The 19,252-nt window shown below is 37.9% G+C and overlaps 3 protein-coding genes across 6 annotated transcripts; 1 reads left to right on the top strand and 2 right to left on the bottom strand.

The window, feature by feature from the left end:
- Positions 1 to 513: 513 nt before the first annotated feature.
- Positions 514 to 10,368, bottom strand: LOC131022653 (uncharacterized). 3 transcript variants are annotated; one of them, XM_057952171.1, is made up of 28 exons: positions 9,894 to 10,368; positions 9,303 to 9,462; positions 9,047 to 9,139; positions 8,862 to 8,976; positions 8,614 to 8,782; positions 8,326 to 8,500; positions 7,892 to 8,026; positions 7,269 to 7,805; positions 6,461 to 7,093; positions 6,308 to 6,376; positions 5,332 to 5,448; positions 4,998 to 5,243; positions 4,459 to 4,506; positions 4,225 to 4,353; positions 3,711 to 3,866; positions 3,565 to 3,627; positions 3,360 to 3,467; positions 3,196 to 3,279; positions 2,913 to 2,960; positions 2,701 to 2,775; positions 2,100 to 2,195; positions 1,944 to 2,024; positions 1,797 to 1,868; positions 1,635 to 1,679; positions 1,474 to 1,557; positions 1,185 to 1,288; positions 920 to 1,093; positions 514 to 824 (listed from the first exon to the last, which is right to left on the bottom strand). In XM_057952171.1, the coding sequence occupies exons 1-27, from the start codon at positions 10,112 to 10,114 to the stop codon at positions 949 to 951; spliced, it is 4,008 nt and encodes a 1,335-aa protein (XP_057808154.1). In that variant the 5' UTR covers positions 10,115 to 10,368; the 3' UTR covers positions 514 to 824; positions 920 to 948. The 3 variants fall into 3 exon arrangements, with proteins under 3 accessions (XP_057808154.1, XP_057808155.1, XP_057808156.1); XM_057952172.1 differs by having other exon boundaries at positions 8,862 to 8,973; XM_057952173.1 differs by lacking the exon at positions 9,894 to 10,368 and having other exon boundaries at positions 8,862 to 8,968; positions 9,303 to 9,444.
- Positions 10,369 to 12,178: 1,810 nt separating this feature from the next.
- Positions 12,179 to 13,452, top strand: LOC131022652 (rhodanese-like domain-containing protein 10). Its single transcript, XM_057952170.1, has 2 exons — positions 12,179 to 12,853; positions 13,162 to 13,452. The coding sequence occupies exons 1-2, from the start codon at positions 12,408 to 12,410 to the stop codon at positions 13,361 to 13,363; spliced, it is 648 nt and encodes a 215-aa protein (XP_057808153.1). The 5' UTR covers positions 12,179 to 12,407; the 3' UTR covers positions 13,364 to 13,452.
- A 122-nt stretch (positions 13,453 to 13,574) lies between these two features.
- On the bottom strand, positions 13,575 to 17,775 carry LOC131022651 (E3 ubiquitin-protein ligase APD2). Of its 2 annotated transcripts, XM_057952169.1 has the most exons (11): positions 17,626 to 17,775; positions 17,346 to 17,545; positions 16,855 to 16,961; positions 16,664 to 16,786; positions 16,424 to 16,520; positions 15,914 to 15,988; positions 15,754 to 15,836; positions 15,280 to 15,426; positions 14,747 to 14,819; positions 14,368 to 14,671; positions 13,575 to 13,860 (listed from the first exon to the last, which is right to left on the bottom strand). In XM_057952169.1, the coding sequence occupies exons 2-11, from the start codon at positions 17,542 to 17,544 to the stop codon at positions 13,785 to 13,787; spliced, it is 1,284 nt and encodes a 427-aa protein (XP_057808152.1). In that variant the 5' UTR covers position 17,545; positions 17,626 to 17,775; the 3' UTR covers positions 13,575 to 13,784. The 2 variants fall into 2 exon arrangements, with proteins under 2 accessions (XP_057808152.1, XP_057808151.1); XM_057952168.1 differs by having other exon boundaries at positions 17,346 to 17,698.
- Between the last annotated feature and the right edge of the window lie 1,477 nt (positions 17,776 to 19,252).

The raw sequence follows: 19,252 nt of genomic DNA, 5'->3' as shown, positions 1-19,252 counted from the left end.
ACAAGATCAAATTTAAAATTTGAATATACTTTTAAGGAAACATATTTAGTAAAAATTACTTCCAAGTTTATGCTCAATGTTAAAATAAGTTGACATTTTCATGTCGTAACTATTAGGGACAAGGCACCCCAGAAATTAATTTCACCCCTTTGAGTTTTTGGATTTTATATAATTAGAACTTAATTTTATTTGAGGATGATAAAATGGTTGGTTAGAGCGCTATGTCTGATACTTGAAATTACTTTATATTCAAATAGAAATTTTATTTTCTGTTACTTTTATCAAAATGTACCGTGTAAATTATTTATGAATTATTGTACATCTTACTGCATTTAAATCAAATAATATATGTGCGCCCAGAACTACAAAAATATATATAAATCAAGTATAAATTCAGTTTTAATGATTCCAAAACGCGTAATACAACAATAGCTACTGAAATAGAAATACACAGATAAAATAAAATAAAAAAACGACAGAAATAGTCAGTAAAGATACAAACTCCATCAAACATTTCGGATAACCTGTAAAACCTTTACTACTAAAATGTTAAATGCTACAATGATATGTTAGACTGTGATCGTAATATTAGGATTTAGATATGATGATGAATGTAAAGCTACAAAGCATACAAAGACTATAAGCTGGAGAAACAAGGTGAAATTTTCAGAAAGCATGAGGCCATCGTTACTAGGGACTATATACAATTCTTCAACTATACTCACCCGAGGCATAGCTTCCTGCTTGACGCACTTTCACCCAAGATTCTCCGAGATAACATCACTCGAACAAAATTTAGGCAAGAAAGTTCATGTTTGAGTCATCTAGCACGAGTAAAAGAAAAAGCATGTCAAATCTGGGATCAAGTTCATGTGTATGAAGTAGAAGCAGAAAAGGTGAACTTTTCAAAGAGAGTAACCATTCCAACTAAATTTTCAAGCCCTCAGATCAAGTCGTAGTAGTAGATGATTCCTTGGACTTGTCAGTCGCTGCTTCCTTTTCTGAATTGCCCACCTCTTCAGTCTGAGTTTGAGTTGGTTGTGTAGTCGAGGTTGGCAACTCTTGCTCCAACCCAAGAACCGTTAATGTAGACCTGTATGAAGAACTTCCGTTGATTTGACTTGAATCATTAAAAAAAGAAAAACATCTGCTTGACATTATGCTGCAATACGATGAGCACAAACCTCGGAAGTGTGGATCTTATGTTTGGTTGGCTTGCATGTTCAACTAGAGGAGCCTTGAGAGCAGGTATTCTATTCAATGAATTTTCAAGCTGTGCTGCCGGTAGCTGGAAGATTAAGAAAATAATCTTGTGTCACAAAAAATTAAACAGCACATTGCAGGTGTGTGTGTGTTGGGGGGGGGGGGGTGTTCTACTACTAACAACTACATATGAGTCGTGAAGTCAAAACAAAGAATAATCACTTAATGGAGGCGAACATTTCGGAATTGAATGCAATGAAAATAATTCACCTGAAGCAGAACACCAAAAGAATCTGGTAGGGTCACATGTGCACACTTCACGAAACCCACCCACTGCCTTGGACTTTTCCATATCTACATTTTAAATGTACTGAATAAAGTATCTTGCTGAAAAAGATGGATTAGTAACCCATGCATGGTTTAACAGATACCTGCTTGCTTACAAGACGAGAAAGAATCTCCATTATGAATTGCACCTGAAAATTGTTTTTTAGAAAATTAAAAATGGTGACACAGGGCTGACCAATGAGCTTATAACACCATAAACAATTTATAAACTTAATCGTGAACAGGCAGGTTGTTGTGTGCCTTACCAAAGAAGGAAAAGCACCAATTGCTTGCAATACTGTGCGCATAAATAGAAATGGTAGAGGAATTTGCTCGACCTGCACAATCGTGTAACCTTATAGCATGTTAAACTGTTACAGAATTGCAGGACACTTACAACACGATGACCTTACCAATTGATTCAAAACTTTGGCCAGAACTTGCTGAGAAAATGTATGTCTCTGCTCAAAACAAGCATTGCAAGCATCCGTGACCTGCTAGCAAGAAATACATTCAGTAAACAAGTAATTCAGAAAAATTAAGTGCACAGGAAGCACAAGTGTTGTTGCCTTTTTCAAAGGAACTCCATCCTTTTCAGGATCAATCTTATGGATGGCAATTAATGCTTCAGCAGGAGACAAGACAGGAGTAGAATGATTGAACCCCTGGAGGATAACATTTCAAAAATCCGTAAGGTGACAAAACTGAACAAACAAAATAAGATCATGATTAAGGCCAGAGTAAGAACTTATTGGAGTGTAAAACACAAATTTATACAACACTGATATTCAGCATGTTGCTTCATAAATAATTCAGGGAAAGCATAAGATCAGTTTTTTGCTTAATAAGCTTGGGCACTTGTTAAAAACATCCGTCCTTATATTAAGTATCCATATCTAAATGGCACGGGTTTTAATAAAGTAGTTGAATGTGTTGTAAGTGGAGTAAGGTCTCACTTTATTGTGAGTGGTAAACTTACCAAAAATAGATTGGATACATTTTATGAGGACGGACAAAAATGGCAAATTGGATACATTTTATGAGGACGGGGTATTATAAAACAATCCCCACCACAACAATTATCCATATCCTCCAAATTGATTTGGCATTATCTATAATAGAGACATAAAGATTCATGACATGGTTAAGATACAATCAGGAATAGAATACCTGAAGAAGACGAGAAAGCACGACTTGGAACTTATCCGGCAGTACATTCACAAGGTGGGGAAAAAGTAGTAAAACCTGGAAAAAGCAGAAGCAGAATAATCTTTAGTGAGGAAAGATGATCAGAGTAGAAGAAAAATATTAAGAAATAATCCAATTCAGAGTGTCAAATAAGAAGGATTAAATAATTGAAGGAAGTTCTCGATGATTCTGACCTCATCTTTTGATAAAAAGGGTAATACTGGAATCAGAATATCTATATCCTGGAAAAAGATAATCAATAAAAGATCAGAAACAGCAAAACTACCATGGGGTTTCTAAGAAGGGAAAATATATATATTCACCATCTGCAAACATTTCCAAAAGTAATAATACTGCTCTGGATGTTATCTGGTTCATATTTTAGATGAGAAAAATGCTTGATGACTAAATAGAGGAGGACAATTCTAATTGGGACAGAAATAGTGAACAGATAAAGGACATTATCCATGGTTTTACCTTCAGCTTTGTATCATACAACCTCTTAATGGCAGATACTAAGTTTGGAGAAGGAACTGTTCCATCTGTCAGTGTATTCACTACCTGCAATTGCATGAGCAGTCATGATCGGACACATACCATACAAGCCCGAATTACAAGAAAAATAAAATAAAAAACAAGACCTGAATTACGAGGCCTTCACTTCCTGTTGGTGGATCAGATAATATATCTAGGAGATCAGTAGATGGGCCAATAGTTCGAACAAGTAAGGGAATTTGGCGATGAACTACCTGCGCCATGACAAAACTGATATCATGACAGCCTCATAGCAGATTGGCACATATATGAAATCCTTGTCGAGATGAACTTTAAGAAATTGCACCAAACCTGCTTTGCCACCTTGGATGTGCCTTTATAAGCATTAAAAATTTGTCGGAAGAGAGAATGTTTCTGTTAAGCAAACATAGTACTATTAGGCAGGAAAGCATAACAGATATGGTCATAAATCATCCTGAACCACATGTTGATAATACCTTTGTACACAGTGCGAAATAAAGAGACATGCAACGTTGCACCTCAACCACAGCAGAAGATGAAATGCTTTCAGATGCTGATATCTGATGACTGTCTGGGAGAATCTCTTTAGCTGCTGAACTACCTGGCTGGTTTTCACTTGAAGGATTTTCATCCTAAAAAATAAAATAAAAATCTAAAGATGGGAGATTTGTGAACCAATAAATTTGGAAGTAAACAGAGTGATGCAGAAGCTATTCGATAATGTCATATTCAGCATGAATTTCTACGAGAGAAAGTAGCATATTTGGAACCTAATGTGACTGGTATGACATACAAGTGTTGCATGTTATCCCATGCTACCCTTGTTCCATATTAGAGATTTTAGATTAAATAGCTAAATTGTTTATTTTGTTGTTTTCTTCGTAAGTTTTATGATGGCAAAACTTGTATATCTATATACTTGAACCAGAAAAGTTATCTGATTATGTAAGTATAATTTTATCATTGATATGACATACTTTAGATTGGTACCTTATGTAGCTCATTAGCCTCCTTTGCCATAGAGATTTGATCATCTGTTACAACTGACAGCAACATTTCCTTGGCGAAAGCCTCAATTCTTCCAGATATTGATGACAGAGGATAAAGCTTGTTTGCCACCTAAAATGACAAAATAAGGAAAAATATATATATGCAATGAACATAAAAGCAATCTTTTCAAGAACATGTTAAAAGTGTAGAGTGGAAGACAAGTCATATGAATACCAGACGTATTGCCTTCATTCGAACTTCTTCTAAGTGATGCACCGCACTCTATCGAAAAATCAAATTATAATAGTCAGATTAACCAAAATGGAAGAAAAAAACTAAAGCACAATAAAAGAAATAGGGTCTTAGCCTTGCAACTGCAATGGGTTGGGAATAAAATTACTCTGCTTGAAATTATCAAAAGTTTTAAAGTGAATATTAAAATCCTTAACTACTAACGTGTGGAACGTGTGGGGGCTACGCGAAGACTACACCAAACACCAGAAAGGAATTACTTGATACATTTTTACACCTAAACAGTCTATTGAACTGTAGATGAGCACAAATCTGAAACTAATTATTTAAGAACATCTTTGGGCACTCATTGTCAATCAGGAAACCCAAATTTCCATTGAGCAAATTTAAAACTAATTATTTAATAGGTATAAGAGAGAGTGTGAGTGTGTGGTCTCTGTTGATGAAGAGAAAAATAAAGATGGGAAATAGAGACATAACTCTGCCCCTCTAATAATATAATCTAGCATATGGTTGACAACCTTCAAAGCAATTTGGAGGCAAGCATCGCGAATTGGAGGTCTGAGCAAAATCAAGCTCCAGACAGCACTAAGTCCCTGGGTAACTCTATCTCCACCAGGCAACTCCTTCTCTACGCTATCACCTCCACTAGGAGAGCACAAGCACTCCAACATTTCAAAAACTGACTTTGGCAGATATGGGGCCTCCCCAAGCAACCTACTCAGAGATTTGTCAGAAGCTGGAAAAGAATCCCTAAGTGTTTCTGCCTGTAATTATAAATAAGGACAGATGTAAAAATGCAATTCCGCATCACCGTTGTTTAAATAAAATAGCAGATGAAACGCATATGCCCACCACTTGGAGAATAAATGCTTCATATACGGATTTAGCAGTGGCTGAAATAAAAAAGTCACGATCTTGTTCTGCCTCACCAAATAACCTGTAGAGGACGCGCAATGTTAACTCGTGCCCCTGAAGAGATACACTAATCAGCCACATCACAGAAAATATAAATGGTTTAACCAATCATGCCATAAGATAGATCAAGAATCAGACATTAACATGTGCAATGTGGTAGAAGTAATATGGTATGCAACATTATAAAGAATATCCATGATATAGAAAAACAAAGTTGAAAGGTCTATAAGTGAGGAAATAATGTTTAACCATCACAATTTTCACATTTCCAACTTAATATTGCTATAAGAATAAGTTTTGAGATCTCCAACTTGTTCAGGCCACTCCATTACAAGTTAAGTTAGCTATGTACATATGACAAATATATTAAACTGCCATCAGAAAATTAGACATAAAAGTATAGCATGCACTCAGATATAGAAAAACAAAGTTGAAAGGTCTATAAGTGAGGAAATAATGTTTAACCATCACAATTTTCCCATTTCCAACTTAATATTGCTATAAGAATAAGTTTTGAGATCTCCAACTTGTTCAGGCCACTCCATTACAAGTTAAGTTAGCTATGTACATATGACAAATATATTAAACTGCCATCAGAAAATTAGACATAAAAGTATAGCATGCACTCAGAAAAGGCCCACTAAAGATCTTTGACAACTGGACACAAATAAAAAGCAACTGCTGCATAAGGAAAGTAATGATCGAAGTAGCATTACAGTTTTGTATCCCTCTGCAACAGAATTTAAAAAGTCTTCTTCTAAACAAGATTGTTTACTTGTATGTTATATAGCATTATATTCTTGTCAGGACATTTCCAGTATAAATCTAGGACAATTCAACTAAAAATACACAGGAAAACAAACTGTGCCACCGCTAACAACCAGAGAAATTAGAAACTAAGATATTAATTTACCTCATGATTTATGTAGTCCGACAATACATGAGCCTTCAGTAACTTCCATGGGTCTAGCTCTGAAGGAAACTGCATCAAACAATAACATCATAACAGGCAATTAATGACTGGCATTATCAGGATATACTATGTCACATACGTCCCCGTGTTTACCTCCAATCCTGCATGGGCGAGGACAGAAAAACGGACTTGAGAGCCACCAGCAACAGCAACTTGTTTATATGCATCAACAATGCGCACGAAAGCCAGTTGTTGTAGCTGATCCTTTTCCTCGTCAGCTAGGTGGATGACAGGGGCTCCTATCTTGGGGAGAACCAACTGAGGTGCTAACCCAACAGAAGTTGCAGTTGAGGAATTTAAGCTGCTTGCATCTGTGGTTGCTGCTTCAGCTTTAGGGCTAAGCTCTTCAGACCTATCCGTGGACAAAGATTGAGCTAATTCAGTCGGTATTCTATCTGATTCTATTGATGTTCCACCCAAATTAGAGAATTTCTCTTGATTGGCATCATCTGAATCAGCCAAGCCCTTTGGCATAGTATCCATGTTTTCAGGTAATCCATCATCCTCAGTTGCTGAAGATAGTCCTGGAATTTCATTTGCCCTACCTTCAATATCAGTGACTTCAGATGTGATCACTGCATAACCAGTCTCCATTGGATATGGAATGTCTCCAGAACAAGCGGACTCACTGATAGACACTGCAGCTTGCTCATTGGCACTGCTCAAGTCATCATGTGCAACACTACTGTCAGCCAAGGTTACCTGTGGTTCCTCTTCTAGAGTTTGCTGCAATTCCAATCAAATTGTGTCAAAAGTAAGCACTGAATGCCATGGATCAACACCATTGAAGTGAAGAATTTAGAAAACGAAAAAAGATAAGTAGCAGCTGTAAGAAAATAACTAATAAGTGGTGTGTATTGAGAAACCCTCCAAAGATTATATTAAGTAAGAAAATACATGCCTCGAGCTCACTATCTTCAATTCCAGTTTCTTTCTCTAGAGATGACGTAGATTGTAAGAGCGTATCTTTTAGCAACAATGACAAATGTTTGATGTGAGTATCACTTCCAACCATCTCAGTATGAGCAGCAGCACTTGTGAGCAGCTCTTCATCCCCTTCAGATTTAAGTCTTTTTGGAGGAAGATTCCAGATGTTGGCCATAACTACTTCGGCTAATAAGTCGGCTGAAATGCTAGAGATGAGAATCTCCAAAGAAGCAGCGGCTTTCTCACCCTGAGCAACCAATGCAGCAAACATTGCCACAAGCTGCTGCACTGGTCCACTATCTACATCTGACAATGGTGTTGTTCCACTAGATGGAGCTCTATCTTGACCCTTATTCCTTTCATTCCCTGGTCCATCCAAATCGCCAGGAGTTGATTTTGCACGCTTTCCGGAGTTCTCATCTTCACTAGCATCTATTGTATCTGGCACTCCAGTTCTCTTTCTACCAGCACTACCATGCTCAGTCGCAGACTTAATAGAAGGTTTTTCATCCTGTAAGAAGTTTGTAAGATCATTTGACAAAAGGTTCTCTCCTGGGATGGGTGTCTTTAATAATGATCAATTTTGATAGAAAATACCTCAAGAGTTTGAGACATATCAGAATCCCTTGTCCACTCAGTTCTTCCATTGTTCTCTGACAATTCATTTGCAGCCTGTGCAATTGACTTCCCAACTTTAATTTCTTTTAGTGCATTAACTAAACGATCCCTCCACTGCAGAACAGATATCAGATGAGCACTACAGGACATAACTCATTGAGGAAATTAAAATTCTAAAGATATTATCTGATGGCACGCAATACAACCCAATCTAATTGCATATTTGGCTAAAATACTCAAAAACATTTTTACCGGGTAGTTAAACAAAGATGACTTTAAATTGTGCATTTAGAACCAGTATAAAGGATAGCAAATAGTACCAGTGTGGCTGTATGATACATGAAGCCAAAAGAGAAAGCTGATGATAGAACAGAAAAAAAGAAGTGTAGGAACATGAAGAATAGAAAATGTACCGGAGCAGCACCAGGGTGTGTACAATTCAAACAAGATTCAAACGCATTCTTCAGAGCATGATGCACCCCAGCAAGATGCATGCCTTTACTAACAGAACTTGAAGGATCCAAACCAAGTAAAACAGGCAGAATGCGACCATAAAAAGCAGGCCTCTTTCTCGCAACTGCTGAAAGACTAAAGCAAGATAAACCAAAAAGAATGAAGTGAGAGACGTAAGAGAGAGAGAGAGAGAGAGAGAGAGAGAGAGAGAGAGTAATTATTTATTTGGGTAATGGGAGATTGTATACCTCTTAATTAGAACTATGATCACCAAATAACTATGTGATTTCAATGATGGGGACCTCAGCTGGTCCAGCAAAAGACTCAAACTTTGGCTTGCCTCAGCTGACAAATCTCTAACATTGAGAAGGGGATGTCCACCACGAAGCCATGAGACATTGAATTCATCAAAATTTCCTGCAGGAAATCACATAAACTCATATAATAAATTATACATGCCAACATGTAACAGAGAGACAGATATATAATTAAATACCTTGAAAAAATTTATCAGAAGGTGGCTCCAGAGAACCATTAGGGTCAGGGGTGTAAAGTAACACAACAGATTCCACAAACTTCAATGCAGGCAACTTTCTCCCTTCACTTTCCTCCTTAAGACATGTTTAGTAGTCAAACAATGTTCAGATTCAATGCGCATTTTGAGTTTCAAGTGACACTTACCTTAAATGCCATTGAGCATATTTCATCTCTAAACTTTAGCACACATGCCCATGATGATCGCAGTGATTCATCAAATTCACTTGAGTATAAGCCCTGGTATAGAAAAAGCAACATCGTTAGTAGCACAGAAGCTTACTAGCTGCATATTGCACATAGGTCAATTGTTAAAATAGGACTGGATAGAATCATATGATGTGTTGATGCCACATTAAAATCGTAACAACAAAACCATGCCAGGTTTTAATTCTCAACAGACCTGGATGGCAACATTGACCAGAGAATAACGGAATATATCAAAACCACATGAGATAGCCTGTCGAGCAACAGCAGGTGTCTCATCTTTCAGAACATCTACAAGTGCTGGTATAATTTCAGGTAACAACTGCAAGTGCTTTAAACCAATTTCACCAATCATCCTGCATCAGTCGAGACCCTTATCAATGTTAGAAATTAAATGACATACAATCAAAACTACACCTGTTTCTCAAGAAGAAAATAAAAATCACAGCATCACGAACTAACATAGTAGCCAGAACTTTTTATTTTTCTGGTTGAGAACTCAAACATTGAAAACATAACCCATATAAAAAGAAATCTCAACAGAGAACTTCAATTGGCCACCGAATATAATCAAAATATCTCAGCACATGTTGACAAGAAAGAGAGATTAGATAAAATAATCTCAACATTAGCTTGAATTTTCCAACGCAATTAACATTCCTTGTGCAAGGAACATTTCTTGGCACTTGCATTTACCAAATTGAAGTATTGATAGAAGTACCAACGTCTTTCACGACAATAAAAACACGCAGCACACACGTACACACAAACACTCAGACGCTCTTACTGAGTGATGAATTTTCGGACGGGGCTCAAACGGTCTGAGAGGAGGTCGAGAACAGGGGAGACGACCTCCACAACCAACACGGAGTCCGCCGCCATGAGCTCCTCCCGCAGTCGCCGCAGCTGGTCGAGCTTCAACGACAGGTCAGCGGCGCCTCCGTACTTAATCGAGTTGATTCGACCAGCAATCTTCTCCCGCGATACAGCTGCCATCATTGCCACCATTGGCAAAAACTTGAAAAAAAGAAATCAATAAACCCTAGGTCTCTGGAGGAAAGCAGAGTGATTTCATAGAGTAGCTGAGATTGAAGAAATGGTGTTTCTCTCTCTAAATCTGGCACTGTGAATCGAGAGGGAAACTGTGGGATTGACGTTCCCGCTGGCGGTTACCAGATTATCGGCTCCGGTAAAGCGGGATTTGTGTTGCTACAATTTTGATCTGCTTTAGGATTTAAACGTTCAACAGAAAGCGTTGTTCTCAGCAATTCTATTAATTGGACTAGCCCGTTAGTTAATGGGCTTCATCGCAATTCGGACCGTCACACAATGTTCTTTTCTTTTTTATAGGTATTTTGAGGATTTAATTTGGGTTAATAGCCAAAAAATACACGAACTATCACCAAATTTGCAAATTACACATGACGTTCAAAAATGACCTCAGAATACACCACTTTTTAATTTTGTTGTAATTTGCACATGCGTTGACCATCCCTTAAATCTTAGATGACGTGTCTCCCGGAATTTGCAGACGTGGACATACCGGCGATCATACAAAACGACGTCGTTTTGTGAAGCTTTTTTCAATTAATAAAAATAAAAATTAAAAAAAGAAAAAAAAGATATTGTCACCCCCACCCCCGCTGCCGCCGGCGCGCCGCCGCTCACCCCTTCTTCTCCAAATCTTAACTACCGCCTTCCTCCTGGACCGACGAACCGCCCAGATCCAGATGAGGAGTCGCTTATCCAAATCTCGGCCGCCGGCTTCCTCCTGTAAATGAGGCTCAGATCTGGAAAAATCGAAAAATAGGCAAGAGGAGTCGCCGCCATGGCTGCAAAACCCGGTTGCATTAGATCCGCCGCGTCCCAAATCCGCCGCCATCCTCCATCTCCGCCGCGTCGCACAGCGCGGCCTCATCTCCAGCCGCCACCTTCCACCACCACACCACGACACAAACACCACACAAATCCCCAAATTTGCAAAACCCAAATCCCCCACAATCATGACACAAACACCACCCAAATCCCCCACAATCCTCCTCCGCCTCCAACCTTCCAAAATCGGAGTCGATCCGGATGAAATCAAAGGAGTGGTGAGGGAAAATCTAGGAGGCCGAGGGCTGCGATTTGGGGATCTGCAGCCATGGCGCTCCTGGCAGTGGAGGAGGATGAAAGCGGCGGCGTTGTTGGAGACGATGGGTTTGAGGGAGGCGGACAGAGAGGCGACATGGCGGAGGAAGATGGAGTAGGTAAGGCGGGGGGAGGTGGCGGCATCGAGAAACCAGCCGCCACCGGTCGCGGCTGCGGCGGCCTCACCCTCGACCACCTCCGCTGCTCGCTATAGAAGACGCCGGAGGATTAATGGTGAAGAGAAATAGGGCTGGAGGATTAATTAGGGCTTTTGATTTTGTCAATTTCTCTCTCTCTTATGCCACATGTAACAAAAAATTACATTGTTTTTAATTTTCATGCCACGCGTATTGCCACATCATTAAAAATGCCACGCGTACTGCCACGTTGTTGCCGGTCAACTTTAATTATATTCGGAATTCTCGTCGTGTGCAATTTACGATAAAATCAAAAGCTGATGTATTATGGGGCTATTTTTTAAGGTGATGTGCAAAATGCAAATTCGGGCAAACTTCGTGTATTTTCTGGCTATTAACCCATTTAATTTTAATAAAAAGTTTGTTAATGGTTAGCAAAATCCAGAGAGTTGCGATGCACAAAACTTGCTTTTGAGTACATTTTAATATTTTATTGGTGTTTAGTCGTATGATTCAAATGTAAATACCTTTATTATTGATTGATAATTATAATTTTAAACTTTTAAAAAGAACGATTATTTATATTCAATAAGATCTAACGAGATTCTCTGTTTTAAGTGCGATTATTTAAAGGATTGGTCATTGATAAAGTATAAAATTTGTAGAATTGAATTTGATCATAAATTGTGTATATGAAAGAGAGAAATAATTATTGATAAACATAGTCCTATCAAATCAAGCAAGTTCATGTACGATTATATTACTCGAACGATACATGTGAAAGAAACCAACAATGAAATTATGAACTGCAAGCTCCAATAATTCTTGCAATTCTATATTTTATTTTTAAATATATCTAAAATTATTAGTAGTTAAAATAAAACACCAAACAATATTCTAAAAACTAATTTCACTAATGAGAAATAAAAGTATAAATCATTTTTCCTTCAATGGTTGGCCATTAAAAAAGGGTCTATCTCCAGAGGTGTGAGTGAAAAGATAAGGTGAGTGTAACTAAGGCTCAAAGCGACAGCATGGCACTTGATTTGAAGCACCACCACACATCCGCCTTGAAACACCCGCGGTGCGCCGCCCCTCAGCCGCGGTCCGGCTCTCTGAGAGTGCATGCGGTGGTAGGCGGCAGAGCGCAGGAGCTGATAGAATCCGGTGCGGTGACCCCCATAGCACCAAAAGATGCAGCCGCGGCAATGGAGTCCCAAGGCTACAGATTGCTGGACATCAGGCCGCAGTGGGAGAGAGAGAAGGCACGCGTTTCGGGATCGATGCACGTGCCGTTGTTCGTGGAGGATAAGGATAACAGCCCCATCACACTGTTGAAGAAGTGGGTTCACTTGGGCTACATTGGGCTGTGGACTGGCCAGTTGTTTACCATGATCAATCCTACTTTTCTCCAACAAGTGGAACAAGCTGTCCCTGACAAAGATTCTAAGCTGCTCGTAGCGTGTGGGGAGGGACTAAGGTATCAACTTTCAATTCTTCTCATTTTTCACTCAATTATCAATTATCTTCAAATTTACTGTCTACACGGTCTACTAAATAATGTAGTTGGATTGTCTACGTCACTTTAATTTGTCATTTTCAACTAGCCACAACGACACTAGTTCATCGAAAATTAGCAATTGTGTGAAAAATTATAACAGTTGAAAATTCTTATATTTAAAGGAAGAATTTTTAAAATCATATTTTTTGTTACTCATATAGTATTTCCATATTCAGTATGTGAGAACACTTGTTTTGGTTATTGATAACATGACATGTACGCTGAAGATCTTTGATGGCTGTCGCGAAATTGCATAAAGGAGGATACAAGAACTTGGGGTGGCTGGCCGGAGGGTTCACCCGGGCGACCGACGATGATTTTCCGGCCGTCGAAGGTAGTGAAAAGTTGGAGTACGCCACAATTGGAGGTGCATCTTACTACTTCCTTAAGTTGCTTCTTTTAATACAAGCTGTGGGGAAAAAAACTTGAGCCCCATGAGAGCATTTGGAGTTGTAGCCAAGATATTCGAAACCTTGAATTGAGAAAGGTAGAAAAATGCCTAATTCTTGCAGTTATAATTTCCATTTGTTTCATTCCTGACATGGATAGCTGATGAAATAAAATTCGAAATCCAGCTGATATGACCAGTAAATCCACTTAAAATTGAGTGTGCTGCATACTAATAGTGGGGAGAAAGAGCACAAATATTAAGACCTTGATATTTACGTATTCTTGAAAAGAGTTAGTTCATGTACAATAGAAAACCTTCCTCAAAATCAAGATAGAGCAGAATGCAACAAATTAAGAAGGGAGAGAAGCTCATGGATTTTCTACTTTCAGAAAGAATCTGATATAATACAGAATGCTACTCAAAATGTAGTGTATAACCACAACAGAGCCTCCGCGCTGCTCAAACAGTGTATATTTTTTTCGCCTTCTTGGTCTTCCGCCGGCAAATAGGGCAGGTTGCTGTAGTTTCCACTATTCTGTAAAGTGAAAATCATATCACTCGTGAATTATTTGAAACTGATATAGGCTTTCATAGCTAGGTTCTGAAGCAATTTAGGAAGCTAAAATGTAGTGATAATGTATACTACGAATCATCGAATTCTTTGTCACACAATCATAATCTGTTTACAAGACGGCACTCGGGGCTAGAACTTCAACAGATTCCAATATCTCACTGCTCTGAACTAATCCTCTACTCAAACTTGAAGCATTTCCATAACCCTTCTCTATCCCATGATAGGTTCTGAAAGAATAAACTCGACTTGCAACAGCATGATTTCCCAGTTACACGGGCATCACTTGAGTGGCAATTTAATTTTATGGTACCATATGTAGAATGATACATCGATATACTTTTCAATGTATCTAGAGCATGAGAAAATGTTTGCAGTATCTGAATGCTTCAAGGTCTCAGTTCTAACATGTAAGGACGTGGTATTGGAAGCATGGACAGAGTATGTAAAAGGGGAAGTGTAGAGTATTACCTATTTGCACATCCAAAACATGCCACGCAGTGTCCGCATGGAATAAAGAAAGAATCCTTGGGAGCTTCAAAGCAAATTGCACAAAAATGGCGGCTATTTTCATCATCTTTAACTGGGTTTGGTTCTAGCCCAGTTTGAGCGTCATCTTCATCATCTGAGCCAGAGGTGTTATCATCTTTCTGTGAAAGCAAAGGGTTTCTCTCAGATCCAATGCCCCCAGGCTGATCGCAAGGCATGTCTTGTTCGGTGCGCCGGAAGTGGTTCGTGAAGTAGTTAAAGAGTAGCATAAGAAGAATCATCCCACCTGCATTAATAAATTTACAGATACTTTGATAAAGCTTTATATTATATTTTCTTACAGTCACAGTAGATAATGTACCTGCTCCAACGACATATGCCATCCATCGAGGTCCATATGAAAGTTTGACATAACAATTATCACTGACCAAACCCTACAAGTACAAGCACATATAGAAGAAGAAAAAAAATGCCAATGAGTTATCTATTCGAAAATCTAACTAACTTCCATCTGGCACTTGATAAATGAAAGCCATATTTGTGAAAAAGGTTCAGCACAAAAACAAGTCAGAATCACCTCCATTAATTCAATCAAGCAGTTAAAAGGACCACCTAAAGCACTCTAATATGCGTTTTGTTAAAAAAAATAGAATCTTCAGTGCCATATCTGAAAATGATTTTAAAGGCCATACTTTTCATAAGGGTTCTTTTAACACCCTTATATAAGGGTATTTCAGAAGAGGAATTCAGTTGTCTCACTCATCTTAAAGCCTTATATTTCATTTACTGGCTCGTGTAAGAGGCAGTACCCCTCCACTTTAAACAAAGGGTAGCAATCATGTCATAAGTAGAGTTTATTTGTGCAAATATCACTCCACCAAAGAAAGTACTCACAGGCACTCGACCAGGAGTGGTAAGAACAGCTGCATTTGCGCCCATGAAAAACAGCGGGAAAGTGCATTTGCCCTCTGCAGGTCTACAATGGTAATATGGTTCTGCTGTGTTGTACAAAGAAGCCTTTATTGACATGTTCAAATGAACCTGTTTAACATCTGAAATATGAGAAGTAATGCATAAAAACAAGTCATCGAGAACAGAATTTGGGGAAAAGGAAACATGGTCCAAGATAGACATGTATGAGTGCTAATCTAAAAGGGGGAGTTGAATTCATTTTAATATTATTAATATAGCAACCCCCACAATGACTTAATTAACTACAACGTCAAGTATAAATGCCCGAAATTGTTTTTTTTTTTTTTTTTTTTTTAATCAGACAGGGGACTATTGAATTGTTGTGATTTCACATTCTCCGCCATCCAAAACTTGATATAGCAAAGACATTGCAGCAGAAAGTGTTAGAACACTTGCCGTGAAAATTTCTGGATTCAAGTTACCAACTCCAATATAGTACATTGAAGATTTCAAGATATCCTTCTGAATTGAGCCATTTCCTGCAACAATAAATTAAGTGGGTTACAATGACAATATGACAGAGGGAAAAATAGGAAGGTTCTCTTTTTTACCTCACCATGAATTATATTCCATGAAAAGGTTGTATCTGGATATGATGGTTCCTTAAGCCACTCAGCAAGTTCAGCATTCCCTGCCAGCATTTACAGAAAAATCTAAGGGTACTCATCCATAATCCATGCTAAACTAGCAACGCAAAATACCGAATATGTGAAAAAATTGAAATCTTGTGTATCTATACTGATGCTCACAATTTAGGAATCTTCATATTATGATTAATGAATAGAGACCACAGAGGAAATACAAATGATAGCACAACATTAGAATAACAAAATAAATTGTGATCCAATGCCCCTAAAGTACACAATGTCCCTCAATAATTTACTTAATTGTAAATGTTATCAGAAGCATGTTAATTAACATTTTATGATGATATATTGACATCAAACCAGTGTGCTATTGAAATTTATGTGTATCCTTTATCATTTCCTCAAAATGTAAAGGAATGCATCTTCTAGAAAATAGTATAATTAAAGAAGTAATCTGTTCTCGAGAAACTGAAAATTACCTTCAGCAATTACAAGACCAATAGAAGATAAGCCCCAAGAGGAAACACTATAAGATATGTTTATTTGAGACCCTTCATTCAAATAATGCACCCATTCCTGCAGCACGAGGAGTATAAGGATATAAACCACAGAACTCTTAACTATGTTAAAACAAACATGTACTATTCTACCATCCATAATAAAACAAAACTTTCAAGATCAAGTTAGTTCTTCACAGCAGCACTCTTTATGCTTCTCACCTTGTGAGTACTTGAAGGCAGAGAGATCTTGTGAGTCTCCTGCCATGTAGTCGTAGCATCAAGGGGAGGAGTTTTATAAAATCCAAACAGCATTGAACCTTTAGCTGCACCAACTTCTACCACCTGGCACAAGCTAGAATTGCTTAGAACAAAACATTGATAGAAACAAATTTAAGCCAATTTCAAAATACCTCTATGGACTCCACGAATAAGCGATTGGGCTGTATCAGTATTGATGCATTAGGTCCAAGACGCAGAGTCTCGGGAGAATACAGTCCAAATGCCATAGTTATGGCTACTGAAATCAGAAACAGAACATATAAGTAAAATCAAATAAACCTCAACCCTAATTTACCGTTCAACCTTCGTATTCTTTCACATATACATATCAAATTACAGCGTTGCCCACAATTGATGAAACAAGTTTCACTAACAAAAGTTACTCGAAAACTCATAAATAATCGCCAGAACCCAACCAACACATTCCAACTATAAATTTAAAACCTCATCACCAATAACAGTTGACTCTGGTCTCTACGAGACATGCAGTAGCACCTTATCATGTATGCTATACAAACAGTCTCGCCGAATTCTATCCATGGCAATCAACTAAGCTACCAATTTAATTTCACTCAAAAGCATCCAAAAACCTCACATCATAAAATTTAACAAAAAAAAATACCAAAAAACGAGAACGCGGTCGAAGCTATAAAGCACGACTTGGGATCGTCTGCATTCGCAGTGGAGGCGCCATTGTTCAACGACGATTCACCGTTGTAATTGCGCGAGAAACGATCTCCGTGGAATTGATCACGCGGAAACTCCGGCGACCTCGTGGGAAACGGCCGCGGCGGCGACTCCGGCTGCTCCACCTCCGCCATCCTGTCGAATTGAAGAAAACGGGTGGGGATTTTTTTGACGACAATTGAAAATTTGGTCGCGTGCGAGCGGAGAACTCTTACAAATCGCGATTTTGCTTCGGTTTTGAAGATGTACGTGAGAGATTTATGGAGACTCTGTTTTTGGATTTTGGAATTTCTTTTTATTGTTTTTATTTTTTTCTTTTACCAAAAAGTCGTTGGGTTTTCGTGCGAATGGTGGTTAAACGACGCGGCAGTTGGGCTGATTATGATTTTTAGGGTTGTGGGCCTCTGATTTGGGCTGCGTTCAGTCATTAGTATTGATGTTACAACTTCAAAGTCTGGCCCCACACGATATAACTGAGCAAATTTTATTTTTTTTGTTCATTATTGAAATTAAGGCTGACAAATAGTGCCGATTGTTGTAAATATATATAATATACATATTTCCCTGTTCATTTCTGGAAAATCGATCAAGGTCCGGGGCTGTGGTAGTGTTCGAGAGGGTGAGCTGATTGGCATTAAAGAAGCTCTCTCTTGGTTGAAAGACTTGGGCTTTCAACGTGGGTGGCTGGAGACAGATTGTAAGGAGGCTTGTGCCGCTATTCAGTCCACGAAGAGAAATATTGCCGAGTGTGGAGTTATAGCTCAGCATTGTCGAGAGTTGCTGTCCTTGCTTCCTGGTTTTAATGTCAAGCATGTCAAGAGAGTTCATAATGCTATCGCTCATGGTTTAGCGAAAGCGGCGCAAGATATCAATTCACTTCATGTTTGGAATGAACCTCCGGAGTGTGTGGTGGGTCATTTTTATGTACTATGTTCATGTGATCAATAAAATATCTTCGCCTTCTCAAAAAAAAAAAAAAAAACCCTAAACCCTACCCTTGGCTTTGTATCTCCTATAAATAGAGACATTTAGTTCTCATAATAAAATGCGCTGCATATTTATTCTCTCTACGCTATTATCTTTTCTTCTATTTTTCTCTTTACTTTCAACACGGTAATCAACTGGTGTAATCAAGTGAGTAAATATGGAGAGATATCCTAGAAAAGACAACACTAGGAAAGAATGATGTCCTAGAACCTGCAAGGTAATATCTTAAATACATGATTGAATAATTTGGAATATGTCAGGAATATTGTTTTAGAGAATCATTGGCAATATGAAAAACTATAATAATTTCTTGTTTTAATAATCTGTGGTGCCTATTGATGAAATTATGTTATCAATATTGTTTCGAGAATATTGATTTTAGAGAGGTTCTTTGCATAGTATGCATATATGAGAGTGCTTGCTCGATTCCATTCTCAATTGAATATTTGAATATGTGAAATAGTTTACGCCATCAATAGATAAGCGATTTCTCTTTTTCTTCCTGCAAGGCCAACTATTAGGCGTATTGATTCTGGGGTAATTTTATATATCTGAATTCATATTGAATTATTGATTTAATGCCCTAATATGTAATGGAAAATCTTCTTTATAATACCATTAGGCCTTAACCTACATGGCATGCTTAGAATTGCTCCATTTCAAAACTTACCATATATATATTCTTCATTATTTATTAATTAATTAACTATTACATTCCATATAAAGATTCATTAATCTTAATAAATATAATTAATTGTAGATGTATATATATATATATATATATATATATAATATTAACATTACATAAAATCTAAGTTAATAAATTTTATTATTTTGTATAAATAATTATTTATA

This window comes from Salvia miltiorrhiza, chromosome 4 (assembly GCF_028751815.1).
Source record: "Salvia miltiorrhiza cultivar Shanhuang (shh) chromosome 4, IMPLAD_Smil_shh, whole genome shotgun sequence".
Lineage (NCBI taxonomy): Eukaryota > Viridiplantae > Streptophyta > Magnoliopsida > Lamiales > Lamiaceae > Salvia > Salvia miltiorrhiza.
Note: the sequence above shows the minus strand (reverse complement) of the source record. Positions and strands in the feature narration are given on the sequence as shown.